This window comes from Microtus pennsylvanicus, chromosome 11 (genome assembly GCF_037038515.1).
Source record: "Microtus pennsylvanicus isolate mMicPen1 chromosome 11, mMicPen1.hap1, whole genome shotgun sequence".
Taxonomy (NCBI): Eukaryota; Metazoa; Chordata; class Mammalia; order Rodentia; family Cricetidae; genus Microtus; species Microtus pennsylvanicus.
Genome location: NC_134589.1, coordinates 22,682,463 through 22,703,054, shown reverse-complemented (window position 1 = coordinate 22,703,054; position 20,592 = coordinate 22,682,463). Strand labels below are relative to the sequence as shown.

At 44.5% G+C, this 20,592-nt stretch overlaps 5 protein-coding genes across 5 annotated transcripts; all 5 read right to left on the bottom strand.

Moving 5' to 3' along the window:
- Positions 1-151: 151 nt before the first annotated feature.
- LOC142831807 (keratin-associated protein 9-3-like) lies at positions 152-598 on the bottom strand. The gene has a single exon (XM_075942212.1). The coding sequence runs from the start codon at positions 596-598 to the stop codon at positions 152-154; it is 447 nt and encodes a 148-aa protein (XP_075798327.1).
- A 3,536-nt stretch (positions 599-4,134) lies between these two features.
- Positions 4,135-4,521, bottom strand: LOC142831561 (keratin-associated protein 2-1-like). The gene has a single exon (XM_075941787.1). It carries the CDS (start codon positions 4,519-4,521, stop codon positions 4,135-4,137), a length of 387 nt encoding a protein of 128 aa, XP_075797902.1.
- Positions 4,522-10,635: 6,114 nt separating this feature from the next.
- On the bottom strand, positions 10,636-11,022 carry LOC142831560 (keratin-associated protein 2-1-like). Its single transcript, XM_075941786.1, has one exon. The coding sequence runs from the start codon at positions 11,020-11,022 to the stop codon at positions 10,636-10,638; it is 387 nt and encodes a 128-aa protein (XP_075797901.1).
- A 3,341-nt stretch (positions 11,023-14,363) lies between these two features.
- LOC142831559 (keratin-associated protein 2-1-like) lies at positions 14,364-14,750 on the bottom strand. The gene has a single exon (XM_075941785.1). The coding sequence runs from the start codon at positions 14,748-14,750 to the stop codon at positions 14,364-14,366; it is 387 nt and encodes a 128-aa protein (XP_075797900.1).
- Positions 14,751-19,753: 5,003 nt separating this feature from the next.
- Positions 19,754-20,140, bottom strand: LOC142831558 (keratin-associated protein 2-1-like). Its single transcript, XM_075941783.1, has one exon. The coding sequence runs from the start codon at positions 20,138-20,140 to the stop codon at positions 19,754-19,756; it is 387 nt and encodes a 128-aa protein (XP_075797898.1).
- Positions 20,141-20,592: the final 452 nt, after the last annotated feature.

Here is a 20,592-nt window from a genome sequence, read left to right as displayed (position 1 = left end):
TGGCTCTTCCACCACAAATGAATTTACCTCCTGGGAACTTATGTGGCTGTGATAATAGCCGAGTTATCAATCCTGAAATTCAGAAGGTTTCCAGGGCTCTTGTTGGTTCATTTTGAAGCGTTGTCCTCTCAAGATTCTTGTCAGAAGGTTTTCAACAGGTAGGCTCAGAGCAGCTGGGGGGGCAGCAGTGGCAGCAGCAGGCTGGGCGGCAGCAGGACTGTCCACAGTAGGATGGGCGGCAGCAGGAGGCCTGGGCATGGTGCAGCTGGCAGCAGGTTGGGGGGGTGCTGCTCACCACACAGCAGGGGGGCAGGCAGGTGCCCTCCACGCGGCAGTCTGGGCGGCACCATCTGACACGGCAGCTCACGCCTCCACTGCCACCCTCCTGGCCACTGCCAGTTCCACAGCAGCTTGGTTGGCAGCAGCTGGGTGGGCAGCAGCTGGGCTGACAACAGCTGGGCTGGCAGCAGCTGGACTGGGAGCAGCTGGGCTGGCAGCAGCTGGTTGGACAACAGCTGGGCTGGCAGCAGCTAGAGCCACAGGTGCCACCGGTGGAGCATGTGGGAAAGCCACAGAAGCTAGTAGCGCAGCAGGCCATGGTATCAGGTGCTGGTTTGAGAGTTGTGTAGTTGAGAAGAGTTTCTGAATTCTGACTGCTTGGTCTACCTGCAGCCTTTTATACACCTTGGGTAATCGCTCTGCTACAGGTAACATTTTTATCGTGTTACTCTTAAAACCAGATTTTCTGGGCCTTCTGGGTTACTTTAAACATATCTTTAATGGTTGCTTCCTTGTTGCTCAGCTAATGCTCATCATATATGTTCATCTGAGGTAGACATGCTAAATGCTTTGTGTCCAAACAGAGTCGTGATTTACTCTTGAGTCTTGGCCTCGGTTTTGTGCTTGTGGTCACAGCACCTGACAAAGTGACTCTCACCTGTAATTGTAATTATGGGGACATACTCACCAAATCTCTGATATTCAGAAAAGAGTCACTGACCCTGGGGTGTCCTCCAAGGAGCTTATCTTTATGGTTCTATTTTGATTTTATGGGTAAGATCACAGTTTCCACATCATTTCGTAGAAAGCTACACACAGAAAGGTGAGTTACACATTAAGAGGAATTCACAGATCTCTCCAGATATTTTTTTTGCATGATTCTGTGAGCCCCTCTAAACTGAAGACATTAATATTTGAGGAAACATTTATTTATCACTTAGGAGAGTATATGGAAAAAAAACCCTGCTGCACTCCAATTTAATTTAAAGAAGAGGCTAAAATTTTTTGTAAACAGTGGGGGCAAAGCACCCACAAAACAGTCAAGTGAAATGTATGCTTCCTTATGATAGTCAAAAATTAATGCTGTGTGTGATGTGGGAGTCCCCTCTGTGTGCTGTGAATACCATTAATGAATAAAGAAACTGCCTTGGCCTATTGAGAGGGCAGAACTTAGGAAAGCAGGGGAGTCAGAACTGAATGCTGGGAGAAAGAAGGGTGGAGCCAGGGAGCCACCATGGAGCCACTAGAGTCAGACATGCTGAATCTTTGTCAGTAAGCCACTCTTCCGTGGCAATATACAGATTAATAGAAATGGGTTAAATTAAAATGTAAGAGTTGGCCAATAAGAAGCTAGAGCTAATGGGCCAAGCAGTGTCTTAAATAATACATTTTCGGCGTGGTTATTTCAGGTGTAAGCTAGCCAGGTAAAGCTCTTTGTGTACTGCCTTTATTTTAAACACTTCTTTTTTAGCAGGTCAAGAATACAAACATGAGGTGTTGGATAGAACATACTACAAACAAGAATCCGAAACACAAAGTGAAGAAGCAGAAAAATGTTAAAATCTTTTGAAGCATTGTTAGACCATCAAAGTTTAGCCCAGAGTTGAAATTAGTCACATTTACTTTCTAGTTGTTTCTTGTCTTTCACTTTAAATTTAATGTACCTTCTGGTTTTCTGTTTGTCATCTCCATTGTGTTCTCTCTCTCTCTCTCTCTCTCTCTCTCTCTCTCTCTCTCTCTCTCTCTCTCTCTCTCCTCCCTCCCTCCCTCCCTCCCTCCCTTCCTCCCCCCTCTCTCTGTGAACATATGTGTTCAGGTTTTTGTGTATGCACATGCATATGAAAGCCAGAACTCAACCTTGAGTGTCATCCTTAGGAACTGTCCATTTTTCCCCCGGAGACAGAGTCCCTCGTGGGGACCTAGGGTTTGCTGATTAGGCTGTGTCTACCCCAGTACTGGGATTACAGGTCTGTACTACCATGTCTCACCTTACCATGGGTGATGAACTTTGAACTCTTATTCTCATTCTTGTATGGCAAACATTTTTACTGACTGAGCCTTCTCCTTTTTGACTTCACGAAAAAACTCCCATAGACCAACTTCTGCCATGTCATTATGGATCCAAGGCTTTAAATGGCTTAAATAAATTCCTTAGCGCTTACTTACCAATGCCATGGGCTGCTAGGCAAAGCATATGGATACTCTGCGTAGTCCTTCTGCTGTTGCTCTGATAGACCCAGTGCTCTAGCCAAAATGTATGGATGACCCTTGAGTTCCTTCCCTCCATACCTTTGTCCATACTGTTTCCACCGATGAGTGTTGTAGGAGCTATGGGCCTCTTCCCACAGCCCGGCTCCTGGCTGCTTGGCTTCTGTAGATTTAGTGCCCCATTGAGAAAGCTGCTCTCCTAATCTGGGCATCAAAACCTCAACTCATATAAGATACTAACATTTTCCAAACTTCCTGATTCTTTCCGAACAATAGTAATGTCTTTGTGGATACTATTTGATAATATGTACACTTTTACTTCTCATATTTTATTTAATTGTATCAAGATAGATATGACTCATCTCCCCAGAGACTTTTTAATGAAAGAAAAAATTAAGTTATTTAAATTGGAGAGATTGCTCAGTGGTTAGAAGCACTGAGCGCTCTTCCAGAGGACCTGGTTTCAGCTCCCAACACTGGCAGGGCAGCTCATCACCAGCTCTAACTCCAGTTCCAGGGAATCCCATGCACTCTTCTGACCTCTGAAAGCACCAGGCACACACGTGGTGAACAGGCAAACACAAGCAAAAACACCCAAACACATGAAATAAAAATAGCAAAAAATGAGGAAGAGGACATACTTTAGTTTTTCTTTTTCTTTATGATTATTACATGTATTCATGTGTTGCTTGTGTGCGTGTGTTTTAGAGATGACCACTTGGTATTGGATGAGCAGCAATCTGTCTACGGAGAAGATTTTGATTCTCTTTTAGTAGCAGTCTTTAACTGCATATGACTTTTCCATCTGGGGGTGTGAACTTGTGAGATTGTGAACTTGTGAGATTTTGGAGGGGGAAATCTTGACACCTCAAATGAATGTTTCTCACAGTCTGTGCAGTCTGTGACTTGCCGGTGGTAAGCAATAAGAATTTCTTTGAGCCAGGTGGTGGCACACGCCTCTAACCCCAGCATTCAGGACACAGAGCAGGCAGATCTCTGTGAGTTCGAGACCAGCTTGGTCTACAGAGTGGGTTCCAAGACAGGCTCCAAAGCTACACAGAGAAGCCCTGTCTCAAAAAAACAAAAACAAAAACATGTTCTTTGAGATTTAATTAAAAAAAAAAAAGAGTTTGAAGAAAACAGACTCCTCTTCTGTGGTTGGTTATCCATGCTCCAGTGGATGGCCCACTACCTATGCAAATAAATGCAGTAAGGATTGGACTCAGTGGGTTAACACAAAGGAGGCATGAAGTTGTTAGAGGGCAATGGTCGGGGGAGGGGAGGATGGTCTGGAAAGAGTTGAAGAGGAGTGTGGGAGATAGACCTGATCAACATAATTTGTAAATGTGTAGTAACTTCTCAAAGAATATATTAAAAATAATTTAAAAAGGCACAAGAAAGTAAGAGCAAAGTAATGATTTGTGAGGCAAAAGAGGAGAAATTTATTTAAAAAAAAACATGTTAAAAGACTTTATACCCAAGAAGGGAAGAAGGACAAAGATTGTTACAAAGAGTCTTAATGGAAGGCTCCAGCCTCCATTCACGTGTTAGGGCATCTGTGCCTCAGGGCAGGAGGTTAGAGAGAGAAATAGGAGCATGACTATTTTCCACAGGGTGGCTGTTTGCCCCAGGTGTTCAGCTCACTGCTCAGCAGCAGGTGTTGCAGGGGGAGGTCCTGCAGGTGGTGCGGCAGGGGGCAGGCTGGCAGCAGGGGGGCCTGCAGCAGGGAGCCTGCACAGAGATGGGCTGGCAGCAGGTGGAGGCCCAGCAGCAGGGTCTGCAGACCACAGCTGTGCAGGAGGTGGGGCAGCAGGTGATGGGGCGGCAGCAGCCCTGCTGCAGGCTGCAGGGGTCACAGCAGATGGGGCGGCGGCAGGGCTCACAGATGGGCCTGGTGAAGTGGGGCACGCAGGTCACTGGGCGGCACACTGTGGTCTGGCAGGACACTGGGCGGCAGCAGCAGGGGTCGCGGCAGCAGCAGGGCTGGCAGCAGCCTCCACAGCTCTGGGAGGAGAAGGAGCCACAGCAGGACATGGTGGGTGTCTGGGCTGGAGTAGGGTTGAGGAGCGGAGAGCAGATGGGTGTTCTCAGGTGTGATGTGTCTTCTGGGTCGGGTCCCTTTATATACCTGGCCAGTGCTGATGACCCCTCTTGTTTATCTTTCGACTGATTAAGTCAATGTCTGTTTGACTAATGGTTGAGTCATGATCTCATTAAATGATTCCTATTACGTCTCTAAATATGAACATCTTATATGCAGTGTTCATTGCGAAAACTTGAAAATCACAGCCATGAGATGACAGAGTGCGATTTGACAGAAAATGAATTCTCGGGTTTATGGAGGTGAGTGTGAGGTTGTGGTACACTCACCCGCCATGTATTTGTCTATTCCGGAGGCAAGGTCCCATCATCATCTCAGACTTTTAGCATTCCACTGGGCTGAAACATTCCAAGCTCTGTCTTCTAGTTTTGATTATACAATGTTGTTAACTGCAGGCACCCTTTGTGAAATGGAAAACCAGGACTTTCTTTTCCAACCTGTGGACCAGTCTTCCCTGGCTCCTCCCACCATCTCTCAGGCTCATTTCAGGTATCGGCCTTAAGATAAATATGGAGCAAATGACCACGGAAGAACTCAGTTTTTAACATAATTGAGTATAGTGAGGTACGCAGATCCTTGACTGGATTCTACCCCGGAAGCACTTGTCTGTAAATGAAGCAGGCACTAGGCATGTTGTTCTAGGGGATTCACTAGGAATACATGTACTTACCACTAACTATAAGATACTATAAATCCTTCTGTCAGAGCAGCACCTCATACACAGAAAAATCAAAAGGTAATTTTTAGATGTGTTTGATTTTATTTTCTATGTGTGATTGTTTTGCCTATATGTGCATGTATGTACTATGTACACATGCCTCATGCTCTCAGAGGTCAGAAGAGGGCATTGGGTGCCCTGGAACTGGAGTTACAGACAGCTGAGTCACCACATGTGTGCTGGGAATTGAACCTGAGTCTTCTGCTCATAGTAAGTGCTCTTAAATATTGAGTTATCTCTGTAGACTCCCAAAGTTTATTTTTTGTGAATGTTATTATTGTATTGCATTAATATATTGTAAATGTATTAAAAGAAAGCCTCTAAAGTTTCTGGGAATCTTTCTTCTCTTTAGTTCAGGATATGTTCAACTCTGATGCTTCTGCTCACAGGGAACTATTTTTTTATCAATAAATCAGATTTTGTTAGAGGTAGGATCCATAATGTAGCCCAGGCTGGCCTTGAACTCATGATCTTCTTGCCTCCAGCTGCCCAAGTGCTGGTATTACAGATGTATACCATCATGCCTATCTGGAAATGTGGCTTTTGTATGTATGTGTTAGTGTATGTATGAGTACATCTTCACATGTGTGCAGGTGTACATGTGGAAGCCAAATGTCCACGTCAATGGGTCCATGTTTCCTGCTTTGTGCTTCCCCTTACTTTTTGAGACACAATCTCTTACCTGAACCTGAAGCTCACTAATTCAGACAAATTACCTGGCCAGTAAACTCCACGGGTCCACCTGTCTCCATTGCCTCACAAGACTGGGGTTACAGGTATATAGCTTTTATATCGGTGTCGGAGGTCCAAACTCATGCTGACGCTTGTGTGGTAAGCACTTACAGAGCCATCTCCTCAGCCCAAATGCTATGGGAGATTTCCCCGTGACTATCATCAAGTGAAATGATGGAAGCCTTTTTACTCTAGACTGCAAGGGTGTTATTCAATATTGCTGTTGGGGGGCACACAGGAAGGGTGCCCCACATTTGCAGTATTGTGGCTCTGTTCAAGACACACTGGGCATGCTTCTTCAGGAAGAACCTCCTTACCTTCCCTTTTTGCAAACCCTCCTATAACTTGACAGCAGCATGTAGACTATTTTAGAATGTCTGCCCCCCCCCCCCGCTCCACCCCACCACACACAAATGTGCCTCGGGCTCCAGGATCTAAAGTCACCTTAGTGATAATTAATACATAATTTTGCTACTTTTAAAGGAACTGTAGTGCTGTTGGTAGCCTGCTTGCCTAGAGCTTACCAAACCCAGGACCACATATTCCAGTCATAGCGGTACACAGCTATATCCCAGCGTATAGAGAGTGCAGACAGGAGGATCTGGAGAACAGAGTAATTTTCAGCACACAACAAGTTCAAAGTCAGCATGGGCTATGTGAGACACTACCTCAAAATGGAAAAAAAAAACTCAACCAAACAAAAGAAAGCAATGTGGATTGACTGAGTGTGGCATCACATCCTGGGAGATAGAGAAATGTAGAAATGTCTCATGGATAATAATAATACTCCACGTGTTTCAGGTTCTTTCTTTTGCTCATAGACATGATGTGTCTTCTTCTTCCTTGTCTTCTTCTCCTCCTCCCCCCTCCTTCTTCTCCTCTTTCCTCCTCCTCCTTTTCAAATCAGTAACATAAATGAGCAGTTAAATATTTGGTGCATATTGACAATCAGATTTCATGTTGCTGTGGGATCTGATTGTTAATATTTTTCCTTTTGCAATGGGAATCTCCTCCAAAGACACAAAGTACCAACTTAGCAAGACGAATCTGCTACATGTACTCCTCATCAGTTGTCCCATAGGAATTTTTTCTGACTCTTATATAAAGACCCACAAGGACGGAGTCTGAGAATAGCTCAGTAAACTCTTCAGCTGCTTGTTTACTGTAGCATACTTATCCTAGCTCCCTAGCCCATCCTCATTATCAGACAGAGGACATATGGTTCCTGTTCCTATTATCCATGACACAGGGCTGTGAGGACTCAACTGCTTGCTCTGGTACTGGCATCAGAACAGTTGCTGTTTTCTGAACCCACTTATCCTGTAACACTCAACACTCACATGAGGCTCTGCCACTCACTGGCTTTGTGTCCTTGGGTCATATAATTGACAATCTGGATTGTCATGAGGATTAAATGAGCTCATTCTTGTCCAAGGACTAAGCAGAGCTACACTTAGTATCTTATTTTTGTTAGATGAATGTTGGAGGTTGCTGCTTGTTGATTCCTGACTGCCCGGCTGCTCAGCCCTGAAATAATCACACAGAAACTGTATTAATTAAATCATTGCTTGGCCCATTAGCTCTAGCTTCTTATTGGCTAACTCTTACATTAATTTAATGCATTCCTATTAATCTGTTTATTGCCACATGGCTGTGGCTTACTGGTAAAGTTTCCGAGTCTATCTCCAGCGGCTCCATGGCTTCTTTCTGACTCTGCCCTTCTTCCTCCCAGCATTCAGCTTAGTTTTTCCTGCCTACCTAACTTCTGCCCTGCTATAGATCCAAAGCAGTTTCTTTATTCATTAATGGTAATCACAGCATACAGAGGGAAATCCCACACCCAATGAACAAACATATTTTAGCTGGCTTTGCTGGCTTGTGATCCACGTACTCAGGATGCTGAAGTATGAGTGTTTCTAGTCTGAGGAGAGTCTGAACTGTCAAGTGAGATGATATCTAAAAAAAAAAAAAAAGGTATTTTCAAAGATTATATTATTGGGAAGGGAGATTAATCAATGGGTAAAGTGCTTCATTTTGTCAACATCAGGACCTTGGTTAAATCCCCAGAATTCATGTTTTTAAAAGGAAGGTGTAGTGGTATATTATCATAATCTTGTTTCAGAGAGGAAGAGACAGACAGATCTCCTGGGTTACCTGGTTAGCCAGGCTACCTTAACCAGTGCTGGATTGCACCAAAGAAGTGACACCCCCACCCCCCGCAAAAGAAGTGACATTCAAGGTTGCTTTCTGGCCTGTACATGTGTGGACACACAGGTGCCTGTGCACACACATGTTCACGTCCCTCATAAACATGCATACACACACAGGTTACATTACTTGGTAAATAATAGACTTTAAAGTTTGAACTTAGAACACAGTTAACATGTTTGATATGAGCCAGTTCTCTGCTCAGCCACCACAGTGTGAACATCAAATACGACAAATACTTCGAGATGGATTTTCTTGACATCATAAAACAACATGAAAGCACCTGTACGGAAGATGCAGCCCTCTTTCCATGTCTTTGTTCAGGGGAATCAGACTACAGGGGACTTAAGTGTTTTCTCTAAGACAGTAACAGTTTCTTAAAAAACAACATTTTAGTTGGCACACAAGGAAACAGGGCCCATTGTGGAATTTTCATATATATCATTGTATTTTATTTATTATACGCTTTGCTCTAACTACAATCTTTCCTCTCCCATTCAAATAGTTCCCTATCTTGGTGTCATAACATATACATTCTATTCTCTATTCTCCTTTATCCCCATAACAGCTTTTAGATACTGTATTTCATAGTAAAAGCACATGCTTACTTAAAGATTATATAATTAAGAAAATCTAAAGAAGAAACTGAATACTATCATCAACTATGAGTAGATTTTGTATAATATTACAACTTTGGTACAAACAGATATAGTTTATTTAAGAAATTTTTTTCTCACAAAGTGGCTTCATATATTAAAGCTTACTTTATAATATGAATGTGTTATGGACAGTCATGTAGTATTTCATAGTAGGTTTATCATCTTTATTTACTTAAATAATTTGTTACTGCTCTCTCCCAAGGCCCCCCCAACAACACACGCACACACACACACACACACACACACACTTGCTTTTGTCCCTTTAAGCAGCAGTGGAAGAATGGCAGGGTCTCAGGGTTTCATATAGCCCAGGCAGACTTCAAACTCTGTAGCCAACATTGACTTCGAAGCTCTGATTGTCCTGTTGCCATTTCCATAGTGCAGGGACTGCAGCTGTGTACCACCACCATGCCTGGTTTCTCCCCCCACCACACACACACTGGTCAGGATTTTGATATATAGCCCAGACTATCCTCAAAGTTGTGGTGATCTTTCTGCCTTGACATCCCAAGCTCTGGGATCATGAGCCTGAACAACCCTGCCTAGGTGGTTTTTATTAATTCTTTATATTTATGCTGCTTGTGGTATGCAGTTTGACAGTTAATTTATTTGTATATCATCCCCCTATGCACAGTATATGCGCTTTCAAGCACGGTCCCTTGTTTTATTCTGGGTATATCCTTCAGTGTAGTGGACTCAGTGCCTCGTTTATAACAGACGTACAATAAAGACATTCCAATTGACAGTGATCGATCTCCTTGAAAAATATCAATAACATGCCGCTTCTGAGCACAAAGGTAAGCAGCCATGGAAGGTTGCTGAAGACTTAATATCCATAAGAGCTGGCACCGACACTAACATTCTAAAGGTCGCGTAGAAGCACATTAGAAGGAGATTGCTTACTGAAAGCAACAGTCACACTGGCAGCAACAAAAAAGAGACGTAGTGACTTAGGCAGAGAGAATAGGCTTCTACCGTGCCTAGGATAAGTGTTGACTTCAAGGTTGAAGTTTGGGAATTGTCTGTCCTCTGGGGATGATTTGTTAACATCTGTAATTATAATTGCATCTATCCCTATAAATAGCCAACGTATTCCACACCCATCAGCCTTCTTCTGTCTAATGATTCACCAGATGCAGCCTGGGGTTTCTCCCATCTCTGCTTTGCAGACTTTCATGATAACCCAACAGCTGTCCACTCAAGAGGCAAGAGGTCATCAGCCTCGGTATGCAGATGTCGCCTGGACACAGCTTCCTCACAGGCTGGTGAGGGTGGAATTTGGGTTATGTGATGAACAGGTGGGGACTAACCGCCATCATTCTGATCTAACCCAAATGACACTTAAAATGTTCCCAGAGAACAACTCAGACTTTCGTCTTTTCTCAGCACAATCTAAGATTATTCTCTGTCTTGTATTGAAAACGAGTCTCTGGTAACTGAGACAATAGACCAAAGGAAATGATCGCAACACCCATAATTTCTGTGCTGAGAATGTTGAGTTTATTAGAAAACAGACAGAATGACGTAAGTATTAGATCACAGTTCAAAGAGGGTGGAGTGTTCCTTATCAGAAGAGGGTCCCAAAAGGCATCTTCCACGAATGGGTTGAATCAACTTCAAGAACATACTTGTCAGGGAAAAGCAATTTTTTAAAAAAAAATGACGTTCTGAGTGGCGGCAGCATGAACCTGGCCATCTCCTGGGGTCTTTAGTGTTAAGGTTAATTGGGCTCAGCAGCAGGTGTTGCAGGGGGAGGTCCTGCAGGTGGTGCGGCAGGGGGCAGGCTGGCAGCAGGGGGGCCTGCAGCAGGGAGCCTGCACAGAGATGGGCTGGCAGCAGGTGGAGGCCCAGCAGCAGGGTCTGCAGACCACAGCTGTGCAGGAGGTGGGGCAGCAGGTGATGGGGCGGCAGCAGCCCTGCTGCAGGCTGCAGGGGTCACAGCAGATGGGGCGGCGGCAGGGCTCACAGATGGGCCTGGTGAAGTGGGGCACGCAGGTCACTGGGCGGCACACTGTGGTCTGGCAGGACACTGGGCGGCAGCAGCAGGGGTCGCGGCAGCAGCAGGGCTGGCAGCAGCCTCCACAGCTCTGGGAGGAGAAGGAGCCACAGCAGGACATGGTGGGTGTCTGGGCTGGAGTAGGGTTGAGGAGCGGAGAGCAGATGGGTGTTCTCAGGTGTGATGTGTCTTCTGGGTCGGGTCCCTTTATATACCTGGCCAGTGCTGAGGATCCTAAGGACATGAGGATATTTCCTTGTTTTGGTTTATATCTTCTGTAATCTCATTGGTGGGTTAGTAAGTTCTCTTGACATGTCTTAGGTGCTCAGGTCCTTGTAAAAGATTATTCGTGTCCCTGATTTAATGACAACTCATTATATTTTGTTATTTATGGCTCAAATATGAACTTAATAGCCCTAACTTCAAAGTCGCCAATTATCTTCATAGTTTGGTGATGCTTTTGCCAGTTGGTGTTTTGGTGGCAACAGAGCAGCCATGCCCTTGGGGTTAGTTGCTAACAGTGGCAGTGAATTCAACAAATCATTGTGCAGTTCCTTTTCCACCGCTCACGACGAAACAAGGCAAGAATGCTGTGCGAGTATGTCAAAATACGTTAATAAGAAAGGAATTTTCCATCTCTTTCAGGAATTCCAGGAACACATCCTAATAGGCCTGCATCTCCAGCGGCTTTTGCCTTAGGTGCTCATTCCCTCATTTCAGGGTCTTCACCTTTCTATGTCAAGGGGAATTCTATTGCTTTCTGTCTTTTCTTAGTACCACTGAATTCCAACTGTTTCAAACATTATGCTTAATTAAATAAATGTATCAATTTATTCTTAATAAACTCATACAAGATAGGGATTATTATATCTTTCAATTTCCCTGTACCCGATTAAGTAAGTTACTTTCTCAATGCCATGTATTTGTAGATGTGGCAGCCAATACTCAGACCCCAAATATGTGTCATAGTGTTTCTTATGAGTCCAATGAGCTGCAGAATGAATGATGAGGCCTACATGACCAGCCAAATATCGAATATTTGCTTTGTTTAGGAATTTTTAATGGTGTATTTACTTTTACAATTGTTATATGTGACATTTTGGAGCCATCTGCATGCATTCTGTCTCTTACCAAATATCTCCAAGAACTGGAAGAATTGAGTCCCACATAGTTTAGGAATTCTAAAAATTCCCCAACTATGCCTCCAAAGAAATTGAGCACAATTAAATAGTCATGGGACACTCTGAACAAAGCCACCCCAAATGCGAGAAAGTCGAAGAACCTGGACCCATCCAGGGAGGCCTCCATTTCCCAGTGTAACAGTGCTAGATAGGTCCAAGGCACATGGGCTTCGGTTCTATCTTGTCTGTATCTAGTATTGCAAATACCTCCCTGTGATGAGGCTTCATGAAGTTCATTCCCAGCAACATAATCACCTGTGGTGTTCAGTTGCTTCAAACTCTCTGACCTTATAGAAAAGTGATATCACAGTTGTATAGCCCTTGTGTCTGGCCTTTCTTTACAATGACTTTTGTTCTAGATCTGTGGCCGAAGGCTCCCACTCACTCCTTCTCATTCATTGGGCCACTTGCTTGCCTAGCTCCATATAAGGTTACCTAGCTCTATAGCAGCCACTATAGCTGACCAGGGAGGGCATAGGGTTACCATAGAAACTAACAAGTGTGAACAAGAACAATGTGTGTGGAAGAAAACAAAATGTTATCTATCTGAGAAAATGCAGTAAGATTAAAGAATGTTTCTAGAAGTCTGAGAAGGAAAATGGTGAGGGCAGCAAAGCAGAAGTAGTTAGAGATTATTTTCTTTTTAAGTGGGGAGCAAAGAGACACAGAGAGAAATTTGACTCACAGAGGGAGAGAGATACAGCTCAGTGGTAGATCACTTTCTTAGTGTTCCTAAGGCTCCATCCGCAGCATTGCAGAGGCAAAGCAAAGAAGTGGGATTTGGTAACCGAAGGTCTGATGAGAAACAACTGTCACTGTATGCATACTAAAGACGTATCGCTATCAGACAGTCCCTAACGGTTCCTAGCCACAGAACACCCTATGCACACAGCTTCCTGTTGAGACAGCATGCGCCGAATCTGTTTAGTGTTACTGAAAATACACATCTAAAAAATGAGGTGAATGGGGCCGGGGAGATGGTGTTTTCTCTCCTCGCCTCCTTGGTGCTTATTATTCTCAATACAATTCTATTCTATTCTATATGCCAAATATTCTGCTGATGAATCAGAGCCCAATCTTGAACAAAACCAGTCCAGTTCCTCCCCTTCACATTCAAAAGACTCATTTAGATTAGATTCCAGAGACTCGAACAGTTTATAGCACCATGTCTAGCCCTTGTTCTGTAATTCGTTTGTGTCCATCCTTTCTCTGTAATGACTTTTGTGGTAGAGGGCTTTATTCAAGAAAAAAAGCAATAAATAAAACAAGACCAAAATGAACAAACGAATGGGCATAAAACAGTAGTTAGTTTTCCTGACAGTCCTGACAGATATGCAACAGCAGCGAAGCCATCCGACAAGAATTAATGTGAGCATCATGTCACCCACAGTGGCACTGTTTCAGTGACTGTATGTGGGGATCTAACCAAGGCTGTAGTTTTGGCGTTCTCATCAGCATCTGCATTGGAAATCTAACTGCCATAGTGCTCCTGGCTCGGGAGATGGCTGATCCAGTAAACACAAAGGAATTCAGTGGTGAGGGTGTTCCTGGGTTCTAGCTAATATGATCATTGCATAGCTTCCTATGTTGGGAAGCAAATGGGGCTGCAGCTTGGGTTTTCTTCCTTTTCTTGTGTGTATATGCGAAAATATTAATGGACCACTCATGAGTCAAATTCACAAAGCTCTGCCTCAGTACTTCTGTCCCATCACACAAAAGTCTCTGTCTTTAAGTATGAAAGCCCATCAGCCAAATTATCTGAAACATTTGAGTTCTTTTTACAATCACAGATGATGCGCCACAGAAGCTCTGGCGGGGAGAGTTCAAAGTGCATCCTTTAGAAACATCTGCCCTAGAGTCTTCTCACTCTGAACACTGCAATTTATTCTGCAAATGAGGTAGTGAATATCAAGAAAGAATACAAAAAGCATATGTGCTTCACCAGGAATAAAATTTTATTTTTTATCATGCAAAATCAGGCTAAAACTATCATGCTGAAAATATATTCATCCTGAACCCTGAAATAAAAAAAATTATAGGAACTCAATGGGATCAAGCTTTGTTAAAGAACTTCATCTTTGTTTAGAGATGTTTTTGAAGCTAAGCATTAAGCTGATGGAAGGAAGCTAGGATAGGTGAGGCATGCAGATGTCCAGCTGCATGTATGCGGGAAATTTGATAGTTGTGGAAGAACAAGTGGGTTGCAAAGGTGGCGCCTCTTGTCTGCTCCGGCAGGAGTAGGGAGAGTTCTGTTCATCTGAAAAGTTATGTATTCGATGGCTCAGCAGCAGGTGTTGCAGGGGGAGGTCCTGCAGGTGGTGCGGCAGGGGGCAGGCTGGCAGCAGGGGGGCCTGCAGCAGGGAGCCTGCACAGAGATGGGCTGGCAGCAGGTGGAGGCCCAGCAGCAGGGTCTGCAGACCACAGCTGTGCAGGAGGTGGGGCAGCAGGTGATGGGGCGGCAGCAGCCCTGCTGCAGGCTGCAGGGGTCACAGCAGATGGGGCGGCGGCAGGGCTCACAGATGGGCCTGGTGAAGTGGGGCACGCAGGTCACTGGGCGGCACACTGTGGTCTGGCAGGACACTGGGCGGCAGCAGCAGGGGTCGCGGCAGCAGCAGGGCTGGCAGCAGCCTCCACAGCTCTGGGAGGAGAAGGAGCCACAGCAGGACATGGTGGGTGTCTGGGCTGGAGTAGGGTTGAGGAGCGGAGAGCAGATGTGTGTTCTCAGGTGTGAGGTGTCTTCTGGGTCGGGTCCCTTTATATACCTGGCCAGTGCTGAGGATCCTAAGGACACAGGCCATTTCCTGAACTTGTGGTTACCCAATGAAAAGAGAAGCCTAGATTCAGTTGCCAGGCAACAATTCCAGTATCTGTAAGGATGCTTTTCTTTCCACCCTTCTACTCTTTCCCTTGGAATGAATACCTGATAGTTTGTATCACAGAGCAATTACTCACCTGCCAGCCAATCCTCCCAGGCTAGGTCATGTGACAACTGAAAGTCTGAAGGGCACATGCTGATGTCACTTTCCCCGTGTTCACAGTCTCTGACGAGGTGTAAGGCTACTATGCACGTGAGTCACAAGCCTGGTGTTTGATTGGCATTCAGACAAAGTAATTCCTGAAGAGCCAAGATGGCTCATAAAAGTAGCTATGTGTCTCTTCTGTTATGGAAAATATGGCCCAAGGCATCTGAAAAATAGCCCATTGCCTTGCTTGTAGAGGGATAATCACCAAAGCATCAGCGTGGCTTTTAAGAAAGGAACCTGAAATTGTGCGATAACTCACAACCTCTCATGGGACACTTACTAAGTGAACACGGTGATTAGGGGGCAGAGAGGGAAAACTAAGGCCCAAAATTTTTTATCACATTTTGTAGTCACAATTTGTAGGGAAACAAGATAAAACTAAGAGCAATTAAAGATGAAGAACTTTTCAAAGGTCAATAAGATTAAACCAAGTGGTCTTATTCATGCCTGTCTTGAATCTATGATTGCTATATTTTTGCTTTCTAAGTATGACATAAACACTGCTTGTTAAATTCTTTAAAATCTGCTGTAGGGCTGGTGAGATGGCTCCCTGAGCAAACACTCCGGCCACCAAGCCTGACGGCCTGAGTTCAATCCCCCCCCAGGGCCCACATAGTGGAAAGAGAAAACAGATTCCCACAAGTTGTCCCCTGACCAGAACACCCCTGTACCCACAGACATGCATGTGTGTGCACTCACACACAAAATAAAAAAAAAATAAATAAAATCTATTGGAAGATGTGTGAAGGAATCAATCATCTTTCTGTAGTCAGTACTGTGGCTTGTTGGCTGAGAATTTTGACTGCTTATAAAATATGCGATCGGATTTTTCCACAATAGGAGACTTAGTGAGCTGGTGACTGGATAAAGAGCTTGTGCTTCATCACCACCACGAGAGGAAATAGAAGATAAAGGAAGGGTAGGGATGCAGGTGAAGACCAGCACCGCACAACACTGGACAAGGATTGCTGAGGACTTTGGGATCGGATTTGCCTCAAATATATGTCATTGTTAGCTTTGAAAGTCAACTAGTCACGCTGTAGAGTCAACTGGGAAGGGAGTGGCAATGGCGAGTTGTCTAGACTAGGTCAGCCTGTGGTGGTGCCTCTGAGCTGTTTTCTCTGTTGGGTTGACTGAGACGGGAAGAGTGACCTGGAGGGTGGATAGCACCATTTTATAGACTGGACCCTGGAGTGAATGAACAGTACAGAATGTGCCGAGCCCCACTGTGCATGCGCTAACTTGTTGCTCTCTGCTCTTGACTACAGATGAAATATGACCAGCTGCTTCAACTTCCTGTCGCCTTGACTTCCCCATGACAATGTGCTGTGACCTGGAATTGTGTGCCAGAATAAACCCTTCCCTCCTCAAATTGCCATAGTCAGGAATATTGTCACAGCGAGAAGTAGCCAATAGAAGATCCCAAATTTCGGGTAGGAGATACAAAGCCACGACACGGTCCTGTATATTCATCATGTTGTTTCTTGCAGAAGAGGGGTCTTCTGTCTGGTTGACAGCCCATGCTGATGTTGGTGCTTTCGTAAACACCCTGCTCCATTTATCTAGATACCATTTCCTGCAGTGTTACCAGAATGCCGCCACCCATCGGATCCCATCACCGGTGATCTTGCTTTCCTTTGCTGCTCTGCAGAGTGAGAATTCTTGCTGACACACATTCAGAGACAGGCTCGTTGAAAGGGGAGTTTCCCTGACTTCATGACATGAACTTTTAAAGTCATCTTATTCCCATTCCAAGCATTCTGGAAGCATAATGACCACTGGGAGCATGTGCATTTTAAGCATAATGATAATTAATGTGAGATTTTTGTGGTCGGACTGGAAGAGAACATAGTGACGGTGACTGTCGGTGCAGTAGGCCATGTCCTCATCCTCATAGATTTATGATTATGTTCTGTTAGGAACTAGTTTGAGGGTTTCTAGATGTCAGGAGATGTCTAACATTCTGAAAAAAATAAATAGTTTTCATAGGGAATTCTTTCTTGGTAGAAATCTTAAAAAACACACTCAGAGGAGCCAGAGATGAAGATGAGGTGGGTTGAGGGAAAAGGGAAGTTTTATCTCAGGGCAGACGACATCTCCATAACCCCAGTTTCTTCATCTGTGAAATGGAGTCTTCAGTATCTGGAGTTTTTCATGGACCATTGTATTAAAACATTTACACTAACACAGAAGACAGAGAGATACATATGAGAAAACCAAAAAGAGAAATTCATCAAATTGGAAAATACAGAAAAGCAATGGTCAGAGGACAGGTGGAAATTTTGAATTTATTTCTGTAACATATATATATATATATACACTATATATACATTATATATATATAATCTCACATAGAATTATATGTAAAGAATATATCATATATCTACCTAATCTCTCTTAAGTTTCTTGCCTAAAGTGTCAGCAAATTTAAACCAGTATCTTGGAATCTCTCCCTGCTTTTAGGTTTTAAATCCCCTTGAATGGGTAAGCATGAGAGAAAGACTTTCAGATACACATATTACCCACTGCGCCTTTCTCTTATTACTAAACTCTCCTCACAAGTCCTAAAGTCTAGAGCTCATTTCTATTGGTTTTGAAACTGAGACTTCTGAGAAATAATAGATTCTTAGCCTGAACTAGCTATTCCCTGTGATCAAATCGGTGACGATCGCAATGGTCATCAGAGAGCCTTCATCCAGTAACTGATGGAAACAGATGCAGACCCAAAGCCAAACATTAGGTTGAGCTCAGGGAATCCTGCTGAAGAGAGGGAGGACGGATTGTAGGAGCCATAGGGGTCAAGGACATCACAACGCCCCCCTCCCCTGGCCTTAAAAACTAACCTGGCTCATAGGAATTCACAGAGTCTGGATCAACAACCAGGGAGCCTGCATGGGACCAACCAAGGTCCTCTACATATATGGGACAGCTGTATCCTTTAGTCTACTTGTGGGACTCCTAACAGTGGGAGGAGGGGCTGTCTCTAACTCTTTGACTCGTTCTTGGTAACCTATTCCTCATATTAGATCGCCTTGGTCTTACCCAGCCTTAATACAAGGGCAGGTGCTTAGTCTTAGCACAACTGAATATGCCATGCTTTGTTGATACTCTTGGGAGGCCTGCCACTTTCTGAACCGAAACAGAGGAGGGGTCTATGGGGGAGGGGTCAGGAAAGAGGTAGGGGGAGGGCATAAGGGAGGGGAGGAAGGGGAATCTATGGTTGTAATGTAAAATAATTTATTGAATAAATAAATAAAACTGTAATAAGTTTTAAAGATTTCTTTTCACTCTGAGACCATAGTAATCTGACACCAAGGTTTACTGACACTAATTAGAAAATACATTTCTCCAGTGGCTGTGAAGTATCTCAGAAAAAAATATTGAAACATATGAGTAAAATCTTCCCCCAAGTTCTCTCTGACCCCCCAATTACTTGATTTGAACTAGTGAGCACGTTTTCGTTTGTTTGTTTGTTGTTATGTTAAGACATAGTATAACTGGTACTAATAATGGCATTGAGCATCCATCTATGTTGCGAATTGCTAATTTTCCCATTTTCCAGTGTCCTCCATAGATAGGTGGCAGCTGCAGAAGCCAGAGGAAGCTAGCCAGTAAGCAGTATTCCTCCACCACCTCTGCTTCAGTTCACGCCTGGAGGGCCTGCTACGGCTCCTTTTGGTGGTGACTGTAACCTATGAAATGAAACAAACCCTTTCTTCTCCAAGTTGCTTTTGGTCATGGTGTTTATCACAGCACCTTGAAGCAAATTATAACTGAAACTAAGTTAGAGAGGCTAAGTTATGTATGATGGTTTTCTTTTGCTTTAAGTGAATACCTCCTTGTTTTTGATTGCTGTAAAGATAATGCCTTTGCAGCTTAACTTCATTTAACAAGTGGAAGCTGAGCATCAGCCAGCCTTGTACTAAACACTGAGCCCCATCTCTACAGCCTAGGCCAATAAATGGCCTTCTCTTCCTCAAGAGCAGAGACTAGATCATCTCAATGCTTTATGGAGCTCAGGATGCTCCAGGATCACGCCGGGGTACCTACTGTCGCCTGATTTCACACAAGTGGATGTGCACATGTGCATGTGTGTTCCTTGTGGTATGAGGTTTCAGACATGTCTGCTGGAGAGACTGAGATGATGACTAGAAATGGAAACAGAGCTAAGCACTTGACAGAAGGAGATGAACAAATATTTGAAGGAAATGACTGAACTTTGGTTTCCTTGTGCAGCCTAGACTCCTGTTCATCTGTGTACCTTAATGACATAGATCAATGAATGAATCAGGAGTGTGGCATTTGCTATGCCAGGAAAATCATTTTATTGAAAGAGTGAGCAGCACATGACAAAGGCATTGGTGAGGATTTGAACTGCCTGAATCATACTGGCTTAAGATGGGCTTGTCCAGCCCATTCTGGGGATCTCCGAAGGGCATTTACCATCCGTGATGATACCTGCTGATACAGATATCTGCAAATTTGGCTTAGAACAGGGATAACAATGTTCTTATTTCACATTGGATCCAAGTTGCAGGCTGTTAAGTTGTTGTCACCTTTGGGGGAAAAATATATTGTCTTTCAATTTGATTAAAAGCCCACAGAGGTGTGTAGGTGATGGCGTATCCTTGGTGAGGATGCCAGGAGCTCAGCAGCAGGTGTTGCAGGGGGAGGTCCTGCAGGTGGTGCGGCAGGGGGCAGGCTGGCAGCAGGGGGGCCTGCAGCAGGGAGCCTGCACAGAGATGGGCTGGCAGCAGGTGGAGGCCCAGCAGCAGGGTCTGCAGACCACAGCTGTGCAGGAGGTGGGGCAGCAGGTGATGGGGCGGCAGCAGCCCTGCTGCAGGCTGCAGGGGTCACAGCAGATGGGGCGGCGGCAGGGCTCACAGATGGGCCTGGTGAAGTGGGGCACGCAGGTCACTGGGCGGCACACTGTGGTCTGGCAGGACACTGGGCGGCAGCAGCAGGGGTCGCGGCAGCAGCAGGGCTGGCAGCAGCCTCCACAGCTCTGGGAGGAGAAGGAGCCACAGCAGGACATGGTAGGTGTCTTGGCTGGAGTAGGGTTGAGGAGCGGAGAGCAGATGTGTGTTCTCAGGTGTGATGTGTCTTCTGGGTCGGGTCCCTTTATATACCTGGCCAGTGCTGATGTCCCCCAGGCACATGAGCATTCTTGTAAATCCTCTGGCCAATTAAGAGTTAGTGTTGACTAATGGTATTTTTGTCCCCTTCCATACATATCATGCACATACATCACAGATATTTCTTTGTTTTCTTTTGTGGTTTATTGTTACTGCATCTACACTCTGGATTCAATTATGATGAGTTTGGAATATTTCTAAGTCATCAAAGAGGAAAGAATTTGTTTTCTAAAGCAGATATGATCTAACCACTCTCTCCTTGGCTCTGACATCATTGTTTTGCCTTCAAAGACTCCCTGGGTTACCACCCAAGCTGTGACTTACCTTCTTAGTACACACATGACAACAGTAG

Excerpts from the sequence above, each read along its gene's own strand:
- LOC142831807 (XM_075942212.1), bottom strand. The coding sequence starts at position 598 with ATGGCCTGCTGCGCTACTAGCTTCTGTGGCTTTCCCACATGCTCCACC.
- LOC142831561 (XM_075941787.1), bottom strand. The coding sequence starts at position 4,521 with ATGTCCTGCTGTGGCTCCTTCTCCTCCCAGAGCTGTGGAGGCTGCTGC.
- LOC142831560 (XM_075941786.1), bottom strand. The coding sequence starts at position 11,022 with ATGTCCTGCTGTGGCTCCTTCTCCTCCCAGAGCTGTGGAGGCTGCTGC.
- LOC142831559 (XM_075941785.1), bottom strand. The coding sequence starts at position 14,750 with ATGTCCTGCTGTGGCTCCTTCTCCTCCCAGAGCTGTGGAGGCTGCTGC.
- LOC142831558 (XM_075941783.1), bottom strand. The coding sequence starts at position 20,140 with ATGTCCTGCTGTGGCTCCTTCTCCTCCCAGAGCTGTGGAGGCTGCTGC.